This window comes from Trachurus japonicus, chromosome 21 (genome assembly GCF_045865225.1).
Source record: "Trachurus japonicus isolate A0001 chromosome 21, Traja_1.0".
Lineage (NCBI taxonomy): Eukaryota > Metazoa > Chordata > Actinopteri > Carangiformes > Carangidae > Trachurus > Trachurus japonicus.
In genome coordinates this window covers 220,774-237,252 of record NC_140927.1, presented here as the reverse complement: position 1 = coordinate 237,252, position 16,479 = coordinate 220,774, and the positions used below count along the sequence as shown (strand labels likewise).

General features: G+C 40.7%; 1 protein-coding gene across 2 annotated transcripts in view; it reads right to left on the bottom strand.

Annotated features, from left to right (window-relative positions):
* Positions 1 to 1,879: 1,879 nt before the first annotated feature.
* col18a1a (collagen type XVIII alpha 1 chain a) overlaps positions 1,880 to 16,479 on the bottom strand; it is a 92,216-nt gene continuing 77,616 nt past the window's right edge. For both annotated transcript variants that reach the window (XM_085765330.1, XM_085765329.1), the window contains 26 exons: positions 16,019 to 16,150; positions 15,831 to 15,902; positions 15,116 to 15,133; positions 14,493 to 14,591; positions 14,206 to 14,241; positions 13,928 to 14,017; positions 13,764 to 13,796; positions 13,251 to 13,286; positions 12,461 to 12,520; positions 12,270 to 12,347; positions 11,838 to 11,873; positions 11,649 to 11,702; positions 11,314 to 11,385; positions 9,658 to 9,732; positions 9,337 to 9,367; positions 8,914 to 8,967; positions 8,211 to 8,245; positions 7,995 to 8,123; positions 7,696 to 7,849; positions 7,442 to 7,506; positions 7,199 to 7,327; positions 6,724 to 6,756; positions 5,987 to 6,313; positions 3,814 to 4,011; positions 3,476 to 3,591; positions 1,880 to 3,326 (listed from right to left, as the gene is read on the bottom strand). In XM_085765330.1, the coding sequence (XP_085621456.1) occupies positions 3,113 to 3,326; positions 3,476 to 3,591; positions 3,814 to 4,011; positions 5,987 to 6,313; positions 6,724 to 6,756; positions 7,199 to 7,327; positions 7,442 to 7,506; positions 7,696 to 7,849; positions 7,995 to 8,123; positions 8,211 to 8,245; positions 8,914 to 8,967; positions 9,337 to 9,367; positions 9,658 to 9,732; positions 11,314 to 11,385; positions 11,649 to 11,702; positions 11,838 to 11,873; positions 12,270 to 12,347; positions 12,461 to 12,520; positions 13,251 to 13,286; positions 13,764 to 13,796; positions 13,928 to 14,017; positions 14,206 to 14,241; positions 14,493 to 14,591; positions 15,116 to 15,133; positions 15,831 to 15,902; positions 16,019 to 16,150 (2,376 nt within the window). In that variant the 3' untranslated portion in view covers positions 1,880 to 3,112. The remainder of the gene's footprint in view (positions 3,327 to 3,475; positions 3,592 to 3,813; positions 4,012 to 5,986; positions 6,314 to 6,723; positions 6,757 to 7,198; positions 7,328 to 7,441; positions 7,507 to 7,695; positions 7,850 to 7,994; positions 8,124 to 8,210; positions 8,246 to 8,913; positions 8,968 to 9,336; positions 9,368 to 9,657; positions 9,733 to 11,313; positions 11,386 to 11,648; positions 11,703 to 11,837; positions 11,874 to 12,269; positions 12,348 to 12,460; positions 12,521 to 13,250; positions 13,287 to 13,763; positions 13,797 to 13,927; positions 14,018 to 14,205; positions 14,242 to 14,492; positions 14,592 to 15,115; positions 15,134 to 15,830; positions 15,903 to 16,018; positions 16,151 to 16,479) is intronic.

Below are 16,479 nucleotides of genomic sequence, written 5' to 3'. Positions count from 1 at the left end.
CTTTCTCTTTAAAAGCATACTATTTACCTAAATGTATTGGAATGAAATACACCCATGTGTTAGACTGATGGACTATGATATTCTGCTGAAAGCTGTAATTTAGCTTATTATTTAATCATCACTGTGCTACCTCACAGGCAGCGGCACAGCTTGCCAGCACTATCTGCAGTAACATTAAGGTTATGCATATAGAAGGATAAATAAGCTACTCTCCAACATGATGACCTACAGGTAAGGAACTCTAAGAGACTCTTATGGTGGGCACATGATTTTAGAGTAATACCAAATTAGGCCAACTCTGAATAATTCAAATTAATCTTCTTAATCAAGTATTATCTTGAAACGCCTCCTTACTTTAAAGAAGAGATTTAAGGGGATTTCATAAGCCATCGCCAATGACTGGTGACCTAATTCAGTTCTCTTTTAAAATCTACTTTACTTGTAGCCCTACAGCCTATATATCCATGATTGCCTGGTAATTTCATTTAGAAAAATGTCAATGTTGATATGTTCGTGCAAGTTTGTATTAGTGCCCTAACTAGTTAAGAGAGCACTGATTTAACAGCATTGCTGGAATCACAACAACATTTTTCGTCCAACACATTTTTTCCCCTACCTTTTCAAAACCTGGTGCTAGTTTTGGCTCAGGTATCCTGGAGCTGTTGGCCTCAAACAGAGATACGTTTGGAGATACGTTTGAACAGAGTCAATTACTGTCTTCAAACCAAGGCTGTGTCTAGGGCTGAAAAATGAAGGCAAACTACAGTAGCCTACCAAAACCTACTGTTTCTCAAACAGCCACTTCAGAAAATACACTCTATTTGAACATACTCAGCCAAAAAGTACAAAAAAAAAACAGTTTTGGTCTCTACAGCTAATTTATTCCTTCATGATGTCTGTATTTGATTGAGTTAGCTACTTAAAGTTGCATAATTGAGCGCATGCAGCTTTTAATGACAGGTGGGTGAGTGTAACCTCGCTACAAACCGACATACACCGAGGTCTCAGCTCCACACACACTTCCTCTTTGCCCATCTTTGGATTAGGCTACCTAGGAGTTCTGCAGATTCAAACACTGCCAAGATGGCAACAGCGGAGCGGTTCACTCTGAGCTTCAAACCACTCTTGAGAAACCTGCGAGTGACGTCACAGAGGGTTTTCCCATCTTTACAATCTGTGTGTCAGACCCACCAACCAACCAGAAACAGACTGGACAGAAATCCAGTTAGTACAGTACTGTATGAGATCACCCAGTTGCCAGGGCCGTTGCTAGGAATTCTGGGCCCCCTTTAAGAATACTGAAGTGGGCCCCTACCTCCTGACTTTTCCATTTTTTTTTCTTAGACTACATATGTATTATAATTTTTTATTTAGCCTACTTTGTTTTGATGATAATGCAGCATTACTATGAGTATTAGTCAGGGTCTTATGCAGAATAAATCAGTCATACAAAGATTAGACTACTGGGGTTTTTTTGGGCCCTACTGGGCACTGGGCCCCTAGAATTATCATCACCTTTCTCCCCTATGCAACGGCCCTGGTAGTTGCTACAGTCCGACTGTTATGACACATAGTTATCATCAGTTACATAACCATGAGCGATTTGAATCAAATTATCTACTGGGTGTAGCTTGACTGTGAAGTACAGGCTTAACAGATGATGAACGACCGAGCTGTCAGTGGAGAGGCTGATTGGTGCTGGAGTCAACACAGCAGCATCCCTCTCCGAGTAAGAACATAAAACTGCTGGCCAGGGCCGGTGAGTGAAATGCATCAAGGTCACAGTGCATCAGAGATCCTCATGAGATGGATCCATGTGGCTGGGTGAATAGAATAACTCACCACACCTTGCAGGCTGATGTACAGTACACATTGCTGCTGTGGTTGGAAAAGACTTTAATTCAGTGCCTGGGAGAAACAGTACAGCACGTTTTGTTACAAAAGTGGACACCCACAGGTTCGGTCAAGACATCGGTAGCACTAAGGCCGGGTTAGACTCTGAAATTCATCACAAGGCTACTGAAAAAAAAAAAAAACTGCCTCCTTAACATACGGGTTTTCCTGTCCCTAACATCCGCGACAGCAATCACTGTAACAAAGATTAGCAGCAAACTAATCATTTCCAGCTTACTCACTGGTGTTCTGCTTCTTTTTTTAAAAAAGTGGTAAAAATGATCATTTTAGATTCAAAAAGCTGATCTTGCCCTCTGGATGTGGGATTATTCATTACAGTAATGTCTTTGTCCAACAAGATCATTTAAATTTGTGGTAATGTAAAAGCACCTGCAGGAGGAAAGGAAAAAAAAACACTGTAACATTTACATATTTGTAGAGTAATGTGTAGAAAAGACGTGATAAAAGACATTAGCTTATTGTGTGAAACAGTCCAGGTTGTGTAATAAGGCACAGTTTCTGATCGGAAGCTCTTTTGAAAAAAAGATTTAAATGTTCTGTGCTGTGTAGAATATAAATGAGGGTATTTAGATTTTTTTTTTTATTTCCTAATTTTTTTTTTGTCCTTACATAACTTCATTTAAAAATAAATATCTATTATCTTCTTTAAATTTAAAATAGACCTTAAACGTTTGCTGTACCCCATCGAAGCCCTCTAAAATGAAATTGTAAAAAAAAAAAAAAACGTGGAAATGATCCATACCTAAAATTTAACAAAACAAAAAAAAAATAACAGGATGGATATAACATTTAAAAACAGTTCATAAGGTAAAACAATAACGTCAAAAAAAAGATCACAAACAACAAACATGTAATATACAGAATTAAAAAAAAAATTGATACATTTTGAGGCTGCATTCAGCTTCTCTGCTGTTGTTCCACCCCGTGAAGAAAATATGTGCCAATGCCCCCAAGAAAAAGGACCAACACCCCTCTGTTCGACCCATCTCTTTGGCGTTTGTAGAGGGGAGGAGCGGACAATGCACAGCGTCTCTGCCAGGCAAAGAGCCACAGGGACAGTTCACTAGACGCCGCATGTTCACAAGGCGTGTTATCAGGGAATTTGAACCAACATGTCTGCTTGGACACTAAAACTGTGTTTAACTCGGGCCCAGACAAAAAAAAAAAAAAAAAAAATGTTATTCATTTATTTATTTATTTATTTTTTGGAGTGTGATATGAGGGCGTTCTCGATGCAGAGGACGATGTAGGAGCCGGAGCAGCTGCTGGAGGTTTGCTGCAGGAGCTGGCCGCTCTGTAGTGATGATGCCAGACCAGTCACAGCGCGGTCGCCTGCTCGCCATGTTTCACAGTAGTGGTCTGTTTGCCGGTGGCCTTTGTTGTTTGATCCGTGCCAGACCATTTTCTCTGGCCTGTGGCAGAGCAAAAAAAAAACAAGCACAATGATCAGATTATGTGCTTCTCACACACTCACGTTCATGCAAATACAAAGGCTGCAGTTGACAAATGAAACATAATCTACACATTAGTGAACAGGATTGATCTTTGTTCAAGGTCTCACCACGCGCTGTCCCTGAGGATATCTCTGCCGTCGAAGGAGTAGATTGATGCGTTCTCCCTCATTTTGCTTGGACTGTCACCGAAGATCGACTCCCAACTGTTGAACAACACTTGGTCCTGAAAGGAGGAAAAAGTAAAGCTGAGTGTTGTATTTTTCCCCAAACAACAAACATTTCCTGGCTTGGACAACAATGAAAATACACAAGAATTCAAGTCATTGACATGAATGTAAAAATTCCCAGTAAACTTGAAAAAAAAAAAAAAAGTACAGTTGCAGATTAACACAGTCAGGCCTGTTGTTTAACTGATATCTCCACTTCCCCAGCAGCCGTCTCTCACCTTGAGGTTCAAGATGGGGAAGCTGTCCCTGTCCGACCTGCGGACGATGGTGTAGAGGTCTTGGAGCTTAGAGGACAGGAAAGCTCGGAACGTTCCCTTCAGGCCCACGGCTCGGGCCTGCTGGAAGCACAGGAAGTCTGCCCCCCGAATCCCACGCATGTTTCCAGTCTGAGGTGCGTTCAAGGCGATGAGGTGCAGCTGTTGGTGGAGACATGTTCATGTTAGAACGGCAGCCTTTCTGTCACCCGCTCCTTTTACACATTAGTATGACTTTTTTCAATGAACTTGTTTCGTTCTATCAGATGGTCAGATGTTTGTTTCCAAAACATTCATAATGTGCTGTCTAACAGATAGGCGCACTACATTCTCATCCTCATTAGCCCACCACCAAGCACCAACAACTTAAGCTCTTAATACTCATTTATTAAAGAAGACCTATTATGCTTATGTCAGGGGCTTTTATATTGGACCCCAGTGCGTCCTACTGAAAGTTTCAATCAATCAATCAATCAATGACACGCCTCCTCTTATATTCAAGGTAATAGTCTCACCCAGTGACCGATAAGTACAGAAATCGACTTGTTTACTGCATATTAAAAATGTCAACTTCATCCATACGACTGTATGAGGCAACGAAAACACACAGCCTTAACGACTTTTGCAAGACGTCTCTGAATGGTAAATGCTAAATTCCACCACATCTCATATTATCACTGTATCAATGTCAACTTTCGACTAATAGTCTGCAAATTTCACTGGGCACTGAGGCCAGAGCCAGGCCAGTTGCCATATAGGGAATCTCCCCTCAATCTGTGGTGTGTCAAAGTGAGACAATAGAAAAACCTCTTCAAACCAGAGCGTTTACAGCGGTTCAGAGCTCCTGAAACTGCCGCCGGGGGATTACAGTACTTCAACACACGCCTACCTCATGATACGGCACTTACACGTCCTCTAAAGCAAGTATCCAACATTTTAAACTTATAAGTCTGAAAAGCTGGACAAGTATAATAGTTCCCCTTTAAATGTTATGTATGTGACGGTTAGGCTTTACACCAGAGTATCTTGCATTAAAGGGGAACTATGCAAGTCCGGTCTGTTTTGCTAACCCTCCTACTGGCCATGTGCATTTGTTTACAACAAAGCCGACGAGAAATCAATCAACAGCGGTAGATAGCATTATATATCATATAGGTTATGACATGTATATTTGTGTAGTTTAATCTGTCATAAACAAGAGATTACGGGATACAGAGTGCGTTTATGTCGCGGTGCTGCAGAGAAGAGAGCTGGGACACCGGGGCGGAGGCTCTGATCTTACAAGGTTGGTTTTCGGCTAAGAGACGCAATACTGTAACACACGTTGAAGGCAGAGAGCCTCCACGCTCCCTCGTAAAAAGTTAAAGCCCCAGTATGTAAGTTATTTGGCTTTTTATTAGCAAAAATCAAATATTGCTTTCATAAATACGTATTTCACTGAAGTGGAATCACACCTGCATACAAATGAGTTGTTACAAGTCGTTACAAATACATAAATGGGCGACGCACCGAACCGAGGCTGCCATGTTGCATCGCCATTTTTTACGTTCAGTGGCAGTGTGACCGTAGGTAACCACAGAAACTCACCGGAGCTGTCGGCTCGGGGAGAAAGTTTTCCAGGTAGCGCCTGTTAAAACTGTCACCACTGTGTAGTGTGAGGAAGGACGGAGGCACTGATGTTGCATTCAGGTGCAGTCAGGCAGACGGCCGTTGAAAAGTTACCAACCAGATGTCATTTTACTCGACGAGAGAAAGACGGTAAAACGTGGGTCAGGTCAACAATACGACATCACCATGACAACATATTGTCACGCCTGTATTGTTTTGCCTCGTGCTGGTGGACCACTTGTTTATCCTGTTACATGCAGCGTCTGTTGTCTGTCTGACGTCTGCCCGATTTCACGTGAATGCAACATCAAGAATACGTTCCGATATGCAACCACACCGCTAGATGGGGGGAATTCCTACATATTATACCTTTAAGCCATTTATTAACACAATTACTCCAAAGCTGTTTAATTATGGTAAAATTATAGCATAATTAAGCTACAAATCCTTCATATTTAAAGTAACTACATGTCCTCCACATCACTCCTTTCATTTCGTTAGTGATCTCTCCTGCTTCAGCTCTACTCACCCCTGTTGCTGACGTGCCCACGTGGCTGTGGCCACCAGGCTGGGGAACAGGTGGGCTGGGTCGTCTCTGCGGGGTCACAGGGTGTCTGTTGTCAGTCTGCGGGGTGGCTAACCTTCCATCTGTCTGACCCGTGTGTCTGGGGTCTGGGAATCTGGGGTCGTACTGTGGTGGATATCTGGGCTCCGCGGGAGGCTGTGGAGGAGGCTCGATGGGTCGTACGGCCGAACCTCCCTGGGAGTAATGGCCAGCTCCGTTGTTGTGCGACTGGTCCTGGGACTGGGGGTACACGATCACAGGCGGGGGCTGGACCTCTGCCACCTCGTTCTCCTGTAAATGCAATGATTTGAAATCAAAATGAGTCAGACAGGGAGTAAGAGTCAAGATATTATTTCTGCTCTACAAAGGCAAAATGCAGTATCTGTAAAAATGCCAAACTGAGAAAAACAGCTTTTTGTGTTTTTCATTGTCAGGTTTAAGCATCAAATTATGAATAAGTACCAAGTCTATAATTGATTAGATAAAGGTGGACTGAATTAAATGTATGTTTGTCTTTCTGACCAATTTTTTGACAAATTTTAGCAGTACCAATATCAAATTCTACCAGATTGAAGAGAATATGCCACACTTTTGATTGGTCAAAAAAGAAAAAAAGAAAAAATGCAGATAGGCTACTGCACTTTGCGATTGTAGGGCAGATTTAGTGTACATATGTTGTTTGTTTGTTGAGTTGGACTCACCAGATCTCTGAAGAAGGGCCTGTAGTCTCCAAGCTAAGAGAGGAGGAGAGATAAAGCAAAGAACTGACATTTCAATTCACTATGAATCAATTTTCTGATTTGAGTATAATGCTATTTAAATAAACAGAAATGTTAAGCAAAGCTTGTGAGATGAAAATGTATTTTACAATCACACAAATATGAATAAATACATACAGTGTAACTCCTCAAACATGTATCGTTGCAGTTCTTGTTGCACAAGAATATCAGCTCCCTGATGTGTGAGCTGCTATATGTTAGACACACGAGATTTATAAACTATGAATATGGCAGCAATAGACTTCTCTTGATCCATGTTTCCCCTTGTGGCCAAAACTTTTAGAGCAGCAGCTTTAAAGTCTGTATCAAAGCTCTGTAGTATGTTCTGTAGTTTAAAAGCTTCATGATAAAATTCAAAGCTTTCCATCTCCTTCAGTAAAACAGTAGATCACTGTACCATGACTTGTCGCAGTCCATCGCGAACTCTTAAGTAGAGGTCTGCTCTGTCTATGATGTAGATGAGGCTGCCCTCTGCCTGACGTCTGGCCGTAGCGACCATCGTCTCGTATGACCTCAGAACCGTGACCTGTGGAAAAGAAAATATTCATGATATTTAGCCTTTGTTCTGAATAAAATGAATAACTGAGAAATGGGTGTCGATTCAAATTAGTCGGACATTTGATGCAGTGATGGTACTCACACCAGAGGAGTGACCAGGAGTCCCAGGTGGACCAGGGGGACCAGGAGGACCAGGGACGCTGACGGCTTCATATTAAAACAAAAACTTGTTAATAATTTGACTTGTAAAATTGTACAGTGTCTCAAGTGTTGGTATTGAACTGTAATGAACAAGTGCAGCAGCAATAGAAGCAGCTTCAGGTCACCTCCATTTTTTAATTTCATTCATCCTACAGGAGTGTGTCATGTAGAAATATCCAGAAAACTGTCACTTACAGTGGCTGGGTCTGTAAGCGCCAGGCTGTGAGCCTGTAGGTCCTGGAGGTCCAGGTGGACCTGGAGGACCTGGGCGTCCATCGTAACCAATGCCTGGTGTTCCTGGTGGTCCCTGGGGTCCAGAAGGGCCCATTATGGACTCTCCCTTCGGACCCTGATGTAAAAGAGAAAGCAACAACACAACTTAGAGTTGTTTCGTCCTTACACAACAGAGCAGAAGGCCTCGTACAGCAGACGTTCTGTGCTGGTCGACAAAATGGGATTTACTGTACGATGGACATTTTATTTTGAGTACTCACAGGTAGGCCTGGCTTTCCAGGAGGCCCTGGTTGGCCTTGAACTCCAAAACGTGGGTCATAATATCCACCACCAGGCTCTCCCTTTTCTCCCTTCACTCCAGGGTCTCCAGTCTCCCCCTTGAGTTGATTCTGTTGAACAGTTGAACATCATGATGACTTTTTCTTGAAGTTCACCCAGCATACTTCTATGAAACTGACAGTAAGACACTACTTTACCTTGAATGCGTAAATATCAAAATTAGCGGATGTTCCTAGAAAACAAACAAAAACATATTCATTTTAGTAATTTTGTACTAATGTTTAATTTCAAAGCAATATTAAAAAAAAGGAAAAAGTCTGCACAGCTCCCTTTTCAGTGTATTTATTTAGCACATCCAACAAACAACATTTCAAGCCATATGCTGTTCTTCAGGCTTAAGGAAGAAGGTCTTAAGCCTGAAGAAGAGCATGTGGCTTATTATTATTATTATTAATATATATGATTATTAAAAACATCATAAAAGATAAGAAAATAATTCTTATTCAAATCATATAATATCATACAACTGCAGAACAGAAGAAAACGCAATAATCAGTTAGTTTGCACAAGTCTCAGCTCTTAAATGTGCATATGCTCCTGAGTGTTCTTAGATTTTGTTCTTAGTTAAGAACAAATCCTGGATAAGAAACATTCATGAATGCCACAATCTTCGTAAAAAACTTTGTAAGTAGGACTTAAGAACAATTTTGTTCTTAAGAACGGTTCGTGAATGAGGCCCAATGTCCTTTGGTCCTTAACTTTTGTCAGTGTCAAGTTATTTCACAAGTGTGTGTTCTTCTTTCTTAAACAGAAGGGTACCAACAATTTTATCCATGTGTGTATATGTGTGTGTTAAAATGCTACTGCCTACATGTATTTAATGCAAAGTCCAGCACTTACCTGGGATTCCTGGAAGTCCCGCATCACCACGCTCTCCTTTCTCCCCTTTGGTTGCTGCAACAATATGTAACAGTGCAACATTAGACACAGTATCACAGGTATATGTATGACGTTAGTTCTGCAAAACTGTGACACCCTGATTCATTGATAGTGACGCCAGCTGTTTTATTAGTTCATTCTCCAGATATGGGAAGACATGACAGCTTAATCTCCTGACAATACGGTGTATATCCCCTCCAGGCTGAGGCAGCTGGATCAGACTGAAATGAAGATGGAGCTGTTTATCTCTGCAGGCACTTTAAACCTTTTTCTAAATCTCTCCTCTCCCACTGGCACGTTGACTTAAACTTCTCCATTCTGAGCCTTCTCTGTCTTACAGCATTATGGTGTTAAAACAACAAGCCGTGTGTTGGGAGGTCATACCTGGGTAATTCCTTGACGTTTCATCATAGCGCTAAGAAAACAGAGAGAAAAAATGATTTATGAGAGCAGCAACAATGAAGGGAAGTTTGTTGAGAGTTATATAGCTACATTATGTAACAAGCCACTGACTCACTACTGTAGTTTCACCAGCCAGCAAGACATCATCAAAGAGCAGGTAGCATAATGACTGACTGACAGGTTGGCAGAGAGTTATGGTTCAGCTCTCTGCCAGCAGACTGTACATGAGAGGTATGACCTTTGTGATATAGTCTACCAGTACCACTAATTGGTGCATAGAAAAGTCTATATCAATGCACTCACATTGAAGCGATCTAAAGGAATGGCTGGTCCTGGAGGTCCAGGTGGTCCCGGTGGTCCTGGTGGGCCAGCGACTCCCTGAGGAAAACAAAGTTATTCACTCGTTATTGGTCCTTAGATACAGAGTTACTCATTAGGTACTGGTGAAACAGCAGCAACAACTACAGTCACTAGTTTATTTCTTCTGACAGCTACACAGTGATTGCAATTACTGATGTAAACATTGGTCTGAGTCTGAGAAATGAACAGTTTGATCCAGACATTGACATTATGATTGAAAAATTCTATGCATCTAGGCTATATACATGTTAATGACTACCAACAACTTTAACACAGTGGCTCTTTTAAAAATTTAGAATTGCAACTTGTTTAAATACACTGACTTAAAGGTACATTGTGTAAGTTCTTTTGTTATCTATTCACAAAAAACGATTATTTCGTTCAAAAGTACGTTTTTCATTCATCAATAATCACCTCCATCAACAAACTGAAGTGTTCCGGTAAGCTCTGAATTTGCCGTTCATATCATTCATATCTACATCGAGCAGGCAAGCTCGGTTGGTAGCTGCCATGTCTTTTCGCCATGTTTTTACGATCGGTGGCAGCTGACGGTAGGAAACCACGGAAACTAACCGGAGACATCGGAGCTGTCGGCTCAGGTCGAGGTGGCGCCTGTGAAAAGTCACCGCAGTGCAGTGAGGACTGTGAGGACTGCACGTGAATGCTGCATTCAGGTGCAGTCAGAAAAACGGCCGTCAGTAACAAACCAGATGTCATTTTAGTCACAGAAGTCGAGAGAAAGCCGGTAAAACGTGGGTCATGTAAACAATACGACATCGCCATGACAACATATTGTCACGTGTATTGTTTTGCCTCGTGCTGACGGGCCACTCGCTTGTTTATGCCATTAAGTGCAGCTGCTGTTGCCCGTCTGCCTTAAGCCCGATTTCACGTGAATGCAGCATGAAAAATACGACTGGAGTTGCTTGCGATCTACAACCGCACCACTAGATGGGAGTAATTCTTACACAATGTACCTTTAAAGAGGAACTATGCAAGTCTGGTCGCTTCTGTTTTGCTAACCCTCCTCCTGGCCATGTGCATTTGTTTACAACGAAGCCGTTGAGAAATCAATCAATAGAGCAGTAGATAACGTTATATAACATATATATACGATGTTAGGATGTGTATATTTGTGTAGTTTAATCTGTCATTAACAAGAGGTTATGGGTTACAGGGCGCGTTTGTGTCGCGGTGCGCAGAGACAAGAGCTGGGACACCAGGGCGGCGGCCTCCATCTTGCAAGGTTGGTTTTTGGCCAAGAGACGCAATAAGTGACACGCACGTGGAAGCAGAGAGCCTTGTCCCTTGTAACAAGTTAAGCCATTTATCAAACCATCACAATTACTCCAAAGCTGTTTGAATAAGGTAAAAATGTAGCACAGTTAAGCTACAAATCCCGCATAGTTCCTCTTTAATGAAAATGTTTAATCAGTTGTGTTTCTGAAAACACAACTGTTAACCTTATCATACAGCAGAAACAGGTGTTAGGTAAAGTAAAGGTAAATACAGCCCTAAAAATATGAGCAGCTATCGAAGAACACCTCCCTGTTAAATAAAGTAATAGCAATACAATAAGTTAACAAATACCGTACTTACTGGGTAACCATAGCCAGCTCCACCTGATGGCTCTCCTTTCTCACCCTTGTAGCCATTAACACCAGGGCGACCCTGAAGGGAGAAACATATAGATTTTTTTTTTTCCCACTTAAAATGTGGTTAATGTAATTATACCATTGTAATGATATACACTGTCAGAAACAGGTGGGTTTGTTCTGACACCTCCACTTTGTTGTGTTTTATATTTCATTAGAAATGGATATAATTGCGAACTATTAAAAATCCATAATGACAATATAAGATATTAACATTTTATTTTATAGAAATGTATGTGAATGTGTTCAATGTTCCACTTTACTGGCTGATGTACTCACAGGTCGGCCAGGCATTCCAATTTCACCCTTTAATCCAGGAGGCCCGTAGTGGCCCTATAACAATCGATCATGAAACAGAAAGCGAGCATGAGCTGACAGGAGAATGAAGCAGGAAAAGTGTATTTTTAATTTAAAACAGCTTTGGTACATTAACTTGAATATCTGAGATTGAAATGCTCAAACACTTACAGAAGGTCCAACAGGCCCAGGTGGTCCTCTGTCTCCCTGCAAGCAAGTGGCAAGAGTTTAGTCTCAACATCACAACCGTGTGTACAGCCACAAGTAGAACCATAAGCTGACATACAATAGTACCGGTATGTGATATTGTTTTTATTTTTGATTGTATTTCATTTATTCTATTTGTTTTATTATCAATACTGCTGATTATGGTGTTATGCTTTTATCATGACTGTTTTATCTCCGTAAAGCAGATCAGGTTTTTGGTTTTATGTTTTTCTTAATGTTTTACTTAATCTGTAAAGCACTTTGTAACTGTGTTTTGAAAGCTATACAAATAAAGTGGATTATTATTATAATAGGCTTGAAAATAAGCAATCATAGAGAAAATATAGTCTAATATTTACATGTACATTATGTTTTCTGGAACACAGTGAGGCTCACCTTCAGACCTAGAGACCCCTCCAAAGAGAGAAGATTTCCATCAGGTCCGATCACTAAGCCTGGCTCACCTTTGTCACCCTGAACACGGAGCAGCGGAGTGAGACAACATGGACTCAATTACAGAAATGTCACAATGATGAAGAGCAGCTAATTACAGTAATGCTTCACCAAATAAATAATCAAGACTTTACCTTCAGTCCATAGCCAGTAGGACCAGGGTCCCCTCTGTCCCCCTTTGGTCCAACAGGACCCTACAGAGTAATAACAAAAAATGGCATTTACAATCTAACAAGTGGACAGTTCTTTGGCAGCTGGACAGTCTTTGTTCACTTAGATCAGTTCAAGCCAACATGATAATTCATCCTATTAGACTGCGTTTGTACAGTGCAGCTGAGTTGCCGAGAGGATCATTGTTTAGATATGGAGTGTAGAAATCAGTGGATGAGGTGTTGGGGGGTTGTTTGACTGGTTGCACTGCCAGGAGGGTACAAACGTAGTAAAGAAGCTGTCAATGCTTGCCAAGGTCTGTGGATGCCAAACTCTGCTGTTATGTTATCTGGAAGCATCATGGCTTTTTGTAAGAATGGACTCAAGGAGTGTGAACAACAACATCACCATTCACACTACAATTCAGCACAAAGAATTTAAAACAGGAACTAAATAAAAATGGATTAATGAATTGACCCACAATGTTGCTGATAAATTCTTTAGATTTAGCTCTGTTCTGGACTGGTTTGTCACATTCCAAAGAAAAAAAAACATTATAGAGAAGAGGAATAGATACAGTGACAAAGATAAATGTTAAATTGAAACGTTAAGGTTAATTCTGTTTTTGGTCTTTTCATATGTAGAATAGAAAAAAACTGTGGCAGGAAAAATCACCTGCTGAGAATCAGACTTGAATTATGTATGCAGGTACACTTCACTTCATGCTCATAATAGGGGCAAGGCAGATAAATTATGCAAGACAGGAAAACTTACAGGGAATCCAGCTTGACCAGGCAAACCAGGTCCGCCCTGTACAGGAAAACAAAAAATATATTACATTCAGCTTTGGTGGCCTGCGTTTCCTTGACTTATTCTGGACTTTACTGGTCTCAACTTGTTCTAAACTGTGTGAACAACTTTCACTTAGTATAGATGAATGTTTTACGAAAGACTTTGAAAAAATATTGAAGTCAATTTCTTGTTTGAGGTTATTTTTCACAGAACTTCGGCCTCGTAACGATTGATGAATCGAAGAATGGTTGATATCTTTCTTTCAAAGGATCACACACACTGAACAACACACACAACTGGATATTTCACCATGCAGTATAAACTCTGGTCTGTCTGTCATATCTCAGCTGACCATCTACTCTACAATTAAAATGTTTGAGGGAACAATCAGTGTTGTCCTAGTTCTATGTAAAACTTAATACGCATTAATACATTGAACTGCAACGACTGAGCTGAAATTGCACTAAAGAAGTGAGATGTGAATACTGTACATACCGGAGGCCCAGCACTGCCAGTCGCTCTGTCGAACTGCACAGACACAAACACAACAAAGGACAAGGTGAAGGAAATGGAGCTGTTATTGTTGTTATGATTAAAGCTGCTCATGATTTTGATTTCAGCGTCTGGATCTGCCACTCTGTTTGCTTTGTGTTCCTTACATTGTCAGATGAGGAGTAAATGACTTGTCCTGGTGGACCAGGTGGGCCAGGTGGACCTGGGAGTCCGCTTCCATCTCGACCTGGTTCTCCCTAAGACCGCAAAACACACACACATAAACAAGCAAAAACATTATTAACTTTACCACAGTGGAATGCATTCAAAAACAAAGTTAGTCTAATATGGAATTTAAATATAATCTGCTCAACATATCACAGTTCTGTGTTTTATAATAATGTTATTAACAGTGATTTTATTCAGGGTTAAAATTGATATTCACCGTCTCTCCTTTGTCTCCTCTGTCGCCCTTTGGTCCCTGTAACAGCCAAGAAGAAAGAATGAAACAAACAACGTTAAATCTAAAGGATTTAAAATCTCACACTGCCTTGTGCTACAGCTCATAATGATGGAAGCTGCATGTTTGGCACATTTACCTAATTGCTTTGTTCTACACAAAAATCTAAGGAATTACCTGTTGTGGCCATGGGGCTAAATGGTCCAAAATATACAATCTAAACAACTATCCTCATTGTGACAGTTTGACCTGTCTGCAGGTAAGACATCTACCTGAGGTCCAGGGAATCCATCCAACCCTGGTCGCCCATCTTTTCCAACAGGACCTTCACTGCCCTTTAGACCTGGAATACCAGCTAGTCCAGGTTTACCCTGTAGAGGTACAGTCAAGTTAAACAAGTTTAAAAAAGCACATGTTGACAGCAGGACAGACTGCAATGGAAAGAAGACACAAAAAGCCAGCAATTAACTTTGCAAAACTGTTTTACTACAGGACTGTTATTTAATCCAGCACTAGACAAGCCAAATGTTTCCCATGTTGAGATTTAGATATGCAGCTAGGTAACTGGTGATTATCATCCTTTAAGCAGTGACTTCTTGTAATGTGGATAGTTTGTTTGTAGTAAATCAACACCAAACCCATATGGTCCAAAAACTGAAACAAAAATATACAGTGATTTTACAGTGTTGAGTGAATAAATGTTCCTGCTCTGTTGCTGTGAGTTTGTATTTCAGACATTTCAGTCTGTCTGGTATAAATTCACACCAAACTGCTTTCATCTAAAATACTTTCAACACTCAATATAAAAACAAGAAAACAAAAAAAAATGTAATTTCTGTTTGTTTGCTGGCATTTAACCTTTCACCCCTCACCATAAAATTCTATGTTTACTTACCGGAAGTCCTGGAAGACCCTGAAAACACACAACAGTTGCCTTGGTTATTTACAAGTTCATGTATGTTTTCATGTATTTAAACTGTTGAACACTCTGACAAGTTAATATTATGTAAAATGCAGTACTATATTATACATTGACTACATATAAAATACATGGCATGATGTTTTGTTTTTTTTAATAGAAAAATACCCACTGTAATCAGGCCATTTATAGACTGTGTGGCAGCCTGTATGATTTAACTTTGTTCAAAACACAGTACAATGTTGTACAAGTCAAATGAACAGGTGCTGCCCACACCTGGCTTTACATCATCAAATAAATAGCCGATAGGACTTTTTGTTTTTGAATAGACAGAAGTGATCGGACCAGACTGAAGTGAGTGATCATGTTCAATTAAAATGAAATTTAAATTATAAATGTAATATCTGCTGCTGTCTATGAATGTGAGGCCAGCTGTGGTGATGAGCTCATGACACAGATGTTTAAAACTGTTTCAAAATCCATCACTCTGCTTCCATATGACATTGTTTCAATTCAAGTGGGAAAATGGGAAATGGGCTTATCTTTTTTGGGGGGTATTTTCTATTCCTTTAAGGTACATAGAGACTAAAACCATATTCAAGGAATGTCAGTATAGCTCCTTTTAAACTTTGCCTGTAATGGTTCGAGACAGATAATATCTCCCACAGGATCTTAAATCTGAAGTATCTACCTGTCGTCCTTCTGGTCCTCTGATGCCAGGAAGTCCATGGCTGAAAGCTCCACCAGATCCCTCCATGTCATCCTACAAACACCAGAGATGTCATATGTGTAAGACTCATTGATACAGATGTTTAACACACTGAATTTGTAACTCAGCTGCACTTCTCTGTAAGTCACAAACACTGAAAGAGAACGTACAAATCCAACACGATAACTTGGTCCAGGAGGCCCAGGAGGTCCAGGTGGTCCACTGGGTCCAATGGGTCCCGGCAGACCAGCCAGTCCAGTCTGTCCTGGAGATCCTGGCACACCAGGGTCTCCTTGAGCTCCCTACAGGATGGTGACAGGAGTCAAATCAATGTTCAGAATACATCAATAAAGATCATCATCTATAGTGAACTACAGAAAAACAGGCTGTGAGGATGTTTTGAACGTCACCTGCATCGTGCAGCATTTAGTTATCAGTGCTAGTACTGTAATGGTTGCATGTAACAGGACACTGGATAATGTAACTGCACACACAACCATGCTTATTTCACTGGGACCAAATTCAGATGAATGTTAAATCAAACCATAACCAGCACTCAGATTAAACTTTAAGTCAGGTCTGTAGCTGACAATATTTGACAAACATTTGCATATTGTTAGAAGACATAAAT